Raw genomic sequence first — 10,928 nt, 5'->3', positions numbered from 1 at the left:
TCAGGAAGGAAGAAGGACCACCAAGAAGCCTGGGCAAGGAAATGCCTCTTTATTGGTGCTGGAAGTGTTCCCGGGGAGTCAGATCACAGGACCTTCACTGGGACCCTTGCCCTCAGCTACTTCCTCCTGCGGGGGATACTCTGTCCCAAGGGCACCTCTTCTATCAGCTTCTGTAGAAGGAGAGAGAAGATGATGATACTGGAAGCCTGGGGCTCAGACACAGTCTGGACAGGGGACTTCTAGAGAGTGGGGTCAGAGGTGAGGCTGGGGGGAGGCTTTACCTGTAACAAGCGGGCGTGGTAGGTGGCGGCATCCTCCCCAGGCAGCGGCTGTGGGCGCACGTGCAGGTAGCGCTCGGCAGCCGTCTCCAGCTCCTCCACCTCATACAGGGTGGCTGGGTCCAGCGAGTGGGCATTGATGAGGCTCACAAGGTACTCTTTGTAGTGCGCCCTGGGGAGATGAGAGGGCGGAATATTTGTTCTTCTGAAGTTTGGCTGATATCAACTGAGTGTGTCCAGCACTGTGCTGGGCACTAGCATACTCAGATGAACAAGACCGACACTCGTCGCCAGTTGCTCTCGTAGGCCCTTGCCAACCTGTGCACACCACCTTTCTGTGCCCTTGCCTAGATAGGCCCCTCCCTCCCACTTCTTGCAGGACCTACTGCTCGCAGAGACCCACTCTTCTGCCCAGGCACACCCCCAGTGCTCCTGTGCCCCCGACGCCGTGCTCCACGCCCTGCCTGGCACTCACTGGCAGAGGCCGGCATAGCCAGCAGGAGTCTCCTTGCCGCAGGCTTCGTCCCGGAACCCGTCGGGAACTTCCTTCTGCTCCATCACTCGGCAGCCACCTAGGGGTAAGGGAAGGAAGGGACCCTTTGTCCGGAGGGGGCCACTGACCACAAAGGCCCAGGAGAACTAGGATATGGATGGAGGCACGGGAGGCAGCCTCTAGGGAGGGGACTGAGGACAGGAGCCCCTGCTCTAACAGCTGTGCCAGAGATGCCACCATGCAGACCACTTCCGACACAGAAGCAGGGACCTTGGTGTCCCTGCTTTTAGCCAAGCTGACTTCTGGCCCATAGTCATATACTCCCTTGAGACAGCTCTTTTGGTTGTGATTTAGCTCTTGCGAGATTAGCTTATTCTGTGAAGGTCTTACTCTACACAGATGGTAAGAAGTGGGGCAGATTAGAATCATACACAACATCTTTCTGTTGCCCTCATGGAACCTAAAACAGTGCAACTAGTAAGTCTTTAATTAAATAGTCATTGAATTAACTATTGAATCACTATCCTTTGGGAATGGGAGAATAAAATTAGCATCGAGGTGCCAGGCGCTTGAATGTGGCCTTACATAAAACAGCTTGGCTGCAAGGTAGATATGGTCCTCACTTTACAGAGGAAGAAACAAGCCTGGGGAGGCTGAGTCACCAAAGAGCACAACAAGCAAGCACAGGATGGGCCCTGCGTCCTGGTCCAACCCCAGACCCAAGCCTCGCCTTCATCCATCACACAGGGGAGCCCAGCCCCTCCTCTTGCCTTCTCCCAGGCCTGTCCCGACACTCACCTCCAGGCACTGCCCGGGCCCCCGCTGGGGGCTCTGTGTTGAACATGACGTTATTGTCCTGAGGAAGGCAGAAGGATGGGCGTTAGCGTCCCTTGATGCCAGCCTGCTGGATTTCTCGGCATCCAGGCCTTTCCCTTCCTGCCACCCTGTGCCCTGCTTCCTCTCCTGGGCGACTGGCAAGCCAGCCAGGCTGGCTGCCCCTGACCTGAAGCAGCTTCTGGAGCCGGAGAGCCGTCCAGTCCCGCAGGTAGAAGAGGCAGTCGCGGGGGTGGTGGCCATGCAGGGACTTCTTCACCCTGCAGTTAGGGTCTGGACATTTCTGGCGGAAACCCAGATGGGAGAGGGGAAGTTGGAGACTGCTGGGGTCCTGGCCTCTCAGGAACCCCTGCGTGAGGGGTGTAGGGGTGGGGGAGATGAGACATTGGAGGGTCTGGAGCAAGCAGAAGGGGAGAGAGGACAGAGAGAGGTGCTTTACCCCCCACTGTTCTCCTCTTCCCCTGGGCTGTTCCTCAATGGCCTCCACCCCTCGCTCCCGACAGCAGCCCCACCCAGCTAGCCCTTCCATCCCCCTTCTCTGGGCTCACATTCTTGGCGTAAAAGGCATTGTAGCAGCCACTGCAGAACTGGTGGCGGCACTGGGTGCAGTGAAAGTGCATGCAGCCTCCTCGGGCCAGTGCGTACGAGAACTTGCACTTGGGGCAGTCTGCAAGGGACAGCAGGTCAGGGTTCGGGCTGCCACTGCTCCTCAGGCCCTCAGGAAGAGAGCCGCTGCAATGGGCAATGAGAGATTACTGGGCAAACAGGCAACCTTACCTATGCCATTTTCCTGAAGGTACATCGCCAAGCCCTGGGCCTGATATTCCGGGTCATTGGTGCGTTTCCAGTTCTGGAAATCTTCACAGCTCCGGCCTCGATGCTGCTCCTCCCACTGCCAGAAGGAAACAAGCTTCCCATGAAAGCTCTATCCCAGGCCCTTCTTGCTGGCCCCTCCACTCAGATCCAGCGGTTCCTGGCTTAGTGTATGGCACTGCCATCCACCATTTGCTCAAATCCCAAACCAAAGGGCCAGCCTTGGTTCTCTCATCTCTTCACACCCGAAACATTCACCAGCAAGTCTTGTTTCCACCACCCAAGCCTAGCTCAACCCTGTCCTTTTCTTCATCCCTACTCTGACCACCTTTACTCCGGGCCAGGTCAGGTCTCGTCTCGATTCCTACTCTCTATGCCTCCACTCCTGCTCCCCTATGGTTCAGCCTACACCTTGCAGCCAGTGTGCCTTTGAACGTGTAACCAACTGCACTGGGAGTGTTCTAGCTTGGAGGTTTGGTGGTAGGGTCACAGGTGTTCATTTTATTATTGTGTTTTATAAGACAGATGTGCCACCAGGGACTTCTCCGGTGGCACAGTGGTTAAGAATCCGCCTGCCAATGTAGAGGACATGGGTTCGAGCCCTGGTCCAGGAAGATCCTACATGCCGCGGAGCAACTAAGCCCGTGTGCCACAACTACTGAGCCTGCGCTCTAGAGCCCGCGAGCCACAACTACTGAGCCCACGTGCCACAACTGCTGAAGCCCATGCACCTAGAGCCCATGCTCCGCAACAAGAGAAGCCACCACGATGAGAAGTCCGCACGTGGCAACGAAGAGTAGCCCCTGCTCGCCTCAACTAGAGAAAGCCCGCACGCAGCAACGAAGACCCAACACAGCTAACAATAAATAAATAAATAAATAAATAAATAAATAAATAAATAAATTAAAATAAATTTTAAAAAAAGACAGATGCGTCTTTTTGGTATCAAATATTAAACTTTCTAAAGGTAAATGAGAGAGCATCACCCCTTGCTCAGTCTTAGAATGAAAGGCCGATCCCTTGCTTGATTGGCCTCACGGCCTCTCCTGACCTGGCACCTAGCTCCTCTCCGACTGCCAGCCACTCTCACCCTTGCTCTTGAGGCTCCAGCCACACAACACTTTTTCTGACTTTGGTCTTTCCATGTGTTGTTCTTTCTCTCCCAAATACTCTTTGCATAGTTGGCTTCTTCTTAACTTTCATGCCTGAGCTTAAATCCAGCCATTTTAGAGAACACTTGTCTAACCTCTCGATCCTATGTACTAGGTAGGTCCATTCTGTTATTCCTAACCTCAGATTCCTATTTGTTTTCTTCATAGAACCCATGGCGATGTATAATTCTGCTCTCTCTCCTTCCCTCACCTCTCCTCCCTCCCTCCCTGGCTAGCCTGTAACTCTTTGAGCCCAGAGCTCACGTCTGTTCTGTTCTCCAGCACACCCCGCATCTAACAGTACCTGCGGTGGCTCAGCAGGTATTTCTAAAAGGATGGATGTGCCTCACCTGGCGCTTACAGCGCACGCAGAAGGTCTGGTGACACTGGGGACACGTTGCCTCCAGCTGCTCACGCTCGTATATGAAGCCAAAGGAGCACTGTGGGTGCAAGAGCATAAAGCTGTCTGAGGCCTGACCAGGCACCACTCCCCACTCCTCCCTCCGGTCAGCAGCTCTGGGCAGGCCTCTGACCTGGGCACACCACAAGAACTTGGGATCTCGCATGAGCACGCCCTCAGTCAGCTTCTTGTGGAACAGCGCATAGGCATCTGGCTCTAGGCTCTCTCGAAGCTGGGAACAGGATGTGGAAGTGGCGGGTGGGCAAGGCTCCTTTCAAAGCCCAGGGCACCCTGAGTCCTAGGGACTGCAGTACCTGGATATCAAGGGTGGAAAAGTAGCTGAGCAGCTGTGCGTCATCGGTGAGGTCGGGGCGGCCACAGGCAGGGCACACCATGTCTGTGATGTGTTTCTCCTTCAAGGCAATGGTGAAGTGCTGGCGGAAGCAGTCGGGACAGATAGTGCACTCACAGGAGGTCAGAGCCTGCATCTGGTGGAGGGGAAGGGAAGGGAAGGGAGGGAAGGGGGTAAGAAGCTACAGTTGCCAGCCGGGGGAAGGGGCAGTAGCCAGGTGTCTGCTATGAAACTGGGGTCTAATTAACAACTGGGCAGGCAACCTAAATGTCTGAAGACCTTCAGATGGAAAAAAACAGACAATGGTGAGACCTAAGGTAAATGGAAGAATGCCCTCCAAAGGCATCCACATTCAATTAAAAGCAAACACACAATAACTGAATCACTTTGCTGTACACCTGAAACTAACACAGCACTGTAGATCAACTGTACTCCAATAGAAAATAAAATTTTTTAAAAAGTTAATTTAAAAAGGAAAAAGCAGCTGGGGGGGGGTGGCGTGGATTCCCTGGTGGTCCAGTGGGTAGGACTCTGCACTTTCACTGACGAGGGCCTGGGTTCAATCCCTGGTTGGGGAACTAAGATCCTGCAAGCTGTGTGGCACGGCCAAAAAAAAAGCAAACACAAACAACATCCTTGAAATGACAAAACTATAGCAATGGAGAACAGACTAGTGGTTGCCATATGACAGGAGAAGGGGAAGAAGGTTACAACTATAAAGCGGTAGCACAAGGGGGTTGCATTGTGGTATCTTGATTGTGGTGATGGTTACATGAATCTACATGTGGGGTCAAACTGCATACAACTACACACATACACACTGATGCACAAAATGAACAAAGCCTGCGGTCTTGCTAACATTGTGCCAATATCTATTTCTTGGTCTTGATATTGCACTATGATTATACAAGATGTCACCATTGGGAGGAGGTGGATGAAGAGCACACAGGATTCTGTACTATTTTTATAACTGCCTGTGACTCTACAATTATTTTAAAATAAAGAGTAAAAACAAAAGACATACAGAGCCAGCCTAACTAAACTGGGCTGTATTTTGCCAAAGAACTGCCACTTCTGACCTAGAGTAAGTCAGAAGGGGCTCAGGAGATAAGAGGGGCCTATTCCTACCAACTGGGTATTTGATGGTCACATTAAAGAATTACTGGTAATTTTTTTGGTGTGACAGTGGTATTTGTGGCTATATTTTCAAAGAGTTTTATCTTTTAGAGATACATATTGAAATATTACAGATAAACTATCTGACATCTGAGATTTGCTTCAAAATAATCCTATGTATGTGTAGATGAAGCGAAGATTGGTCATACATTAATAACGGTTGAAGCTTGATGATGAATACATGGTGCGGGGAGGGAGAGTGGAATCTGTAATACAGTTTTCTCTACTATTGCATGTTCGAAATTTCCCATAATAGAACATTTAAAAAAAGAGAGGGAGGTGGCCTATTCCTGCCCTCCCCTTCCCAGAAGGCTTCAGGGGCACATGGGCAACTGCAGAGCAAAAGACAAGATCGGAGACAGGGGCTGGGGTAGAGTGGGGATCCAAAGGGAACAGGGCAATTCTAAGGCCAGGGGCAGTGGGGAGGGACTTACTCGGTTGCGGGGCAGGGCCCAGCTGCACACGGCACACTCCTGGGCAAGCAAGCGGCGCAGGAAGGCCCGGTCCTGGCTCTGCCTCACAGCTTCTACCACGTCCCCCAACTCATAGTTCCTGGGTGTTTCCTGCAGTAGCGCCAGTGCCAGCTCTGCCCGGCCCCAGCTGGGGAGTGCGTGGACTGCCAAAAGCCGTCTGACCAGGCTCTGCAAGGCGATTCAGGTGGAGAGGGAAGGAGTGGCTGTCAGACCGCAGAGAGCCTACCCCTCAGCCTGCCCTCAGCCCTACTAAGTGGGCTCTTCACCTCCTTCCAGCACCTGCTTATCTGGCCCATCCCAGGAAGGGGTAGGCTCAGGACCACTGTCCCAGAGGCGCTGATGGAAGGGCTCTAGGCGCTGGCGCTGTAGCTCAGTCAGGGCTCGTGCCACGTCACCCCCGTGTTGGAACAAGGCTTGAAGAGACCCCTCCTCAGGCTCAAAGCCCAGGGACCGGAGCTCCTGCACCTGTGAGTTGGGAGGGGTGAGAAGGAGTAAAGAAGAATGTGAGAGGCTCTGAAATCCACAGCCCTCGATCCTGCACCCCGCCCCAGCACAGCTGCTACTACCTTCCTCCGCCGGGCCCTCACACACTCTTCCACAGCTTCATCCAGGTTGCCGTGACGATCCAGCCACGCATTCCGGGCCTCCTGACAGGAAAAGGCACCCAGCCTTGGGTCCTGCTGTCCAGCCAGCTCAGCCACCATCTCCAGCACGTAGGGCAGCTCTGAGCGCAGCCACTGCAGGGGCACCTCGGTGCCCGAGTACTGCAGAGCTGAGAAGACCTCCTCTGGACAGGCGCCTCCGGCTTCCCCTTCCTAAGGCACAGTCCCGCCCAGACAGAGCGCCCATCAGGAAGGGCACACTCCACCCACCCTTAGCCCGAACCAAAATGCTGACAGTGCTGGAGCTCAGATCATGGATCACCTGAGCAGGACACAGCATGATACCTGCCCTGGGGGAAGGGTTCAATAAGAGGCAGCTGCTGCTAACAATGATAGGTTTTGAGAACTTGCAACAATCAACTACAGCCTCTCCTCCCTTCCCCCACAAGCTTATCCCAGGCCCAAATCCTCACCCGGATCTTGAGCACTAGTTGGAGGCCTTCCTCCCGCATCTTGTCTTGGCGTTGCTTCTCAAGGTCCCCACAGGAACTGGCCAGGGGGGCACTGAGGCGTCGTGGAGGCCCTGGTTCAGGGAGTCGCTCTTCCAAAGAGCTGGCAAGGGGCCGGGGGGTACGCTGTATTGGGATGGGGCTGCTGGTCCGGTTGCACATAGCACACACCCAGCCAGGGCCCGAGTTGCAGAAGGTACAGTGAATACAGTACCACACTGGAGTCTGGGCAGAGGAGAGCAAAGCATCCTCCTGCTGGGAAGGCAGAAAGAATTATCCCACTGAAGGTTGGTTGAGGCTCAAGATGGAAATATAGAAAGCTAGGGGGAAGATACTGGGGAACTGAAGGAAAATAGGGGATGAAGAAGTAGAGAATGGTCTGTGGTAACAGGTGCAAATAAAGAGCTGAGAAGGCCAGGAACAGGTTACCTGAAGGGGCTGTAGGCAAACGCCGGCATCCTGAGAATCCACTACCAAGCTGGGAGGCTGAGCCAGCCGAGGTCGCTCACATACGGCACACAGCACAGCCGCAGCCTCATTCTCAAAGGTGCAGCTCTGGCAGGCCCAGTGACCCCGTGCAAGCTCGGGTTCTAGGCCCCCAGCTCCTTGGGGACCCTCAATCCCCAGCCCCAACCCTTTACAGCCTCGGGGCCGATCACAGGCCACACAGAGTACTGCCCAAGGTTCATTCAGCATGGCGCAGGCAGAACAGTGCCAGGGAAGACGGGCACTTGCAGGATCAGGGGAAGAAAGAGAGCTGTCTCCCAGGGCCAGCAGGGAGGTTGACTGAGGCTGTGGTGGAGCTGAGGCAGGTAAGCTGTAATGGAAAAGCAGACACGGCCTGCTGAGGGGGTGCCTGGGACCCTTACCCATGGGCATCCCTCATTCCCTGCAGGACAACACATGGCTCTGGCCTTTGCACATGTCTCGAACACTGCCATACCCATAGCCTGTTCAACATTTAAATGACAGCTTAAAGTCCGTAGCTGGCTGGTAAATATCCCTCACATAGGGCCTGACCCCTATTAGGTGCTTAAAATACTACCAACTGATTGAGCTGATCCTTCTGACTAAGCTGCATCCTCCTACTACCTATTTGCACACTCAAATAATCTATTTTGCTATGACTGCTACTTGCTTGACATGTACATCTATGATCTCCTGGAGGGCAGTAACTGGTTGCTTGCTCTCTATGAGACAGTCTTTAGCACAGAATCCAGCACATAGTAGATAATCAAATAATTTTAAGTTCTCTCAATTTCGCTCCCACTCAGAAGAAAAGGCCTCTCACCTGGAGGTCAGGTGGGTGGCCTGGGGGACCCCAGGCAGGGTCTGGCGGAGGTGATGTGCACGGTCTGGGTGTCCATGGAAGAGGCGATCACAAGTTGGGCACAAGGCCTGTTTACAAGCTGAGCAGTGCAATGTGCCTGGGGCAGAACCACAGAGGAAGCAGGGACCAGGAATGGAGGCTGGAGAACAGGAAAAAATAGGACATCTTTCTAAAAATGACCAGGTTACATTTGAATCTGCTGTGGAAGGGGACAAATCACAGACAACTTTTCAGCATATCTTTTCAACCCAAGGAAACAATTTTAATCTCTTTTTAAAAAGAAAGGAAAATAACCAAGAAGACAGAGGAAATTTCCATCAGTATGATCTACTAGCACTCCCACCCCCCAATATAGGACAATAATACCTGGGGCAGAGGGTGTGGTGAGGGGGTCAGGAGCAATCTCTCTCAGTAAGGGGGCAAACTCTGAGAGCTGCAGTATCTGAGGAAAAAGGACAGGGAATGAGCAAAGGCTTAGGGACAGAGGCCCACAACAGGTTCCCTTTGTTCGCCAGGCCCCAGAGCCCCATTCCTGCCTTCCTTACATCATCTTCAACCTTGTCTTTCAGCAGCTGCTCCAGTGTTTGTGGTTCTGGATGAGTATTCTGCAAACAAGATAAGAAGAGTTCCCACCTAGAGCCCTGGAACAAGGCCCTCCCTCAAAGCCCTGGTCCCCCAACGTTCAAATGGTGAAAAGTACAGAGAGATCCTAAGTTACTGTGGGGACTATGCCTATGGTTCAGCAGCATGGGAGTCCCCACACTGGCTTTGTTGTTAGGCTGGGATTCCCAGCCCTGATGCTTAAGTCCTCAGGACTAGAGATACCTCACCTGTAACAGCAGGCTGAGCTCTGTCCGAAGCAGCAGTACTTCCAGTGTGACTATAGCAACTTGTCGCTCATCCGGCTCCTTCTGGCCCTCAGGGAAGCTCAACCCATCTGGCTGCTCCTCTGTGTAGCCGTACAATCGCAGAACATCCCGGCCCCCCTGCCACACATTCAAACCAGTCACCGCCCAGCAGGTCCCCTTCCCACCAGGGCTGGACCTCAACCCATTCAGCACAGCCTTAGGCCCTTTCTAGTCAACCTCCAGCCCAGGCTAAGTTCCCTTCTCCCATTAGGGTCCCAGGGGCTTCACCTGAACAGCATCCACCGTACTGCGAAAAACAGGGTTATTAAACTTGACCCCGCGCCAGTACCGGGGCCGCTGAGGGCTGAGGAGGTTGCGACCATATTTCTCCAGGATGTTCAGGGCCGTGGAGAGGGTGTTGAGGTAGTTTCGGGGCTGGGAGCAGTCAGAGAGCAGAGAGCAGTGAGCGCCCGCCCGGCCTCCGGTCCTCTGCCCTCCTCCCAACCCGGGCCGGGCCTCACCTCCCCATGAGCGTTGCAGCGGACCAGGCGTGCAGCATCCAGCTGCAGGTAGCGGGCTGCTGGCGGCAGAGAGGTGACCAGTAGCTGCCGGAGCTGCTCCAGCGAAAACGCCTGCCCGGAATCCCTCCTCAGGGCGCTCGCCAGCTCCTCGCGGGCCGCCAGGAAGGCCCGCTCCTCCTCCTCCCCCGGCATCCTGAGACAAGAGTCAGCCCCAGCCCGCTGCCCGACGGGACCCGGCTCAGGCTGTGCGCGGCCCGAGCGCCGCCAGGAGCGCCTGGGGTCTGGCTTCGCGGCCCGACCCGGTCGGCTCGGACGCCCCGGGTCACTCAGGGTACGGTCACTCTTCGGCCCCAGGCCCAACGCCAGGGTTAGCGGGAACAGGAAGTACTAGGAAAGAGGGCGGGACTGCGACCCAGATTCAGGGGAAGGGGCGGGGTCTAAGCTTGAGGAAGGGTGGGGGCCAAGTAATCGGGGGCGTGGCCAGGGTCCCAGCCAATGATAATGATAAATAATCCATGGCTCCTCCCCCAGAGCGCCTAGGCTGTAAACCCTGTTCTGGCGCTCTTCCCCTACTTGGTCCAGGCTGGTCCCACCCCTCTCCGGATAGACCCCGGTGTGGGGTTACTTTATTCCCCTCAAAGCCCTCCGCTCTATCCGGGATCCCACAGGGGAAATCCCAGTCAGCTGGGGACTCAACTCTGGCCGGCCTGAGCCCCACTCAAGCCCCTTCTCCAGTCAGTCTTGAAGATAGGGCCCCCTCCGGGAGGAAGCCCCCGCGCCTTCTCCCTTCCATATCCTCTGTCCCTTCTCCCTCCTACTACCTCTCCCGCCCACTCTGATCCCTCTCTGGCCCTTCCCCGCAGTCAAGCCTTCCTGGGGGAGCCCCACCACTGAACACCCCCTTTCCCACTCTCCCACCCTTCTCACCCCAACCCTGACTGTCCTTGGACGGTTCTTTCCCCCTCTCTCTAAGCCCCTCCCCTTCTCCGAGGGACAGCCCCTGTTCAATCTCCGCCGGTCCCAATTGTCCAAGCCCCTCCCCCGGACAGCCCCTGGGTTTATGACCAAGTCAGCACCGCCTCTCCTAGTCTCACAGGCCGAGAATGGCAGAGGGGCTCCCTACGGTTTGCGGCCTTCCAGGGGGAGGG

The 10,928-nt window shown here is 54.9% G+C and overlaps 1 protein-coding gene across 4 annotated transcripts; it reads right to left on the bottom strand.

Moving 5' to 3' along the window:
• Nucleotides 1-28: 28 nt before the first annotated feature.
• Nucleotides 29-10,553, bottom strand: RNF31 (ring finger protein 31). 4 transcript variants are annotated; one of them, XM_059913940.1, is made up of 21 exons: nt 9,781-10,553; nt 9,548-9,694; nt 9,242-9,397; nt 8,957-9,016; nt 8,778-8,853; nt 8,373-8,550; nt 7,511-7,898; nt 7,046-7,336; nt 6,537-6,785; nt 6,250-6,435; nt 5,932-6,138; nt 4,284-4,457; nt 4,103-4,201; nt 3,920-4,009; nt 2,383-2,497; nt 2,154-2,272; nt 1,775-1,954; nt 1,570-1,627; nt 754-850; nt 282-450; nt 29-170 (listed from the first exon to the last, which is right to left on the bottom strand). In XM_059913940.1, exons 1-21 carry the CDS (start codon nt 9,970-9,972, stop codon nt 117-119), a joined length of 3,285 nt encoding a protein of 1,094 aa, XP_059769923.1. In that variant the 5' UTR covers nt 9,973-10,553; the 3' UTR covers nt 29-116. The 4 variants fall into 4 exon arrangements, with proteins under 4 accessions (XP_059769923.1, XP_059769922.1, XP_059769921.1 ...); XM_059913939.1 differs by having other exon boundaries at nt 1,775-1,999; nt 7,046-7,333; XM_059913938.1 differs by having other exon boundaries at nt 1,775-1,999; nt 9,781-10,552.
• Nucleotides 10,554-10,928: the final 375 nt, after the last annotated feature.

Source organism: Balaenoptera ricei, chromosome 2 (assembly GCF_028023285.1).
Source record: "Balaenoptera ricei isolate mBalRic1 chromosome 2, mBalRic1.hap2, whole genome shotgun sequence".
Lineage (NCBI taxonomy): Eukaryota > Metazoa > Chordata > Mammalia > Artiodactyla > Balaenopteridae > Balaenoptera > Balaenoptera ricei.
Note: the sequence above shows the minus strand (reverse complement) of the source record. Positions and strands in the feature narration are given on the sequence as shown.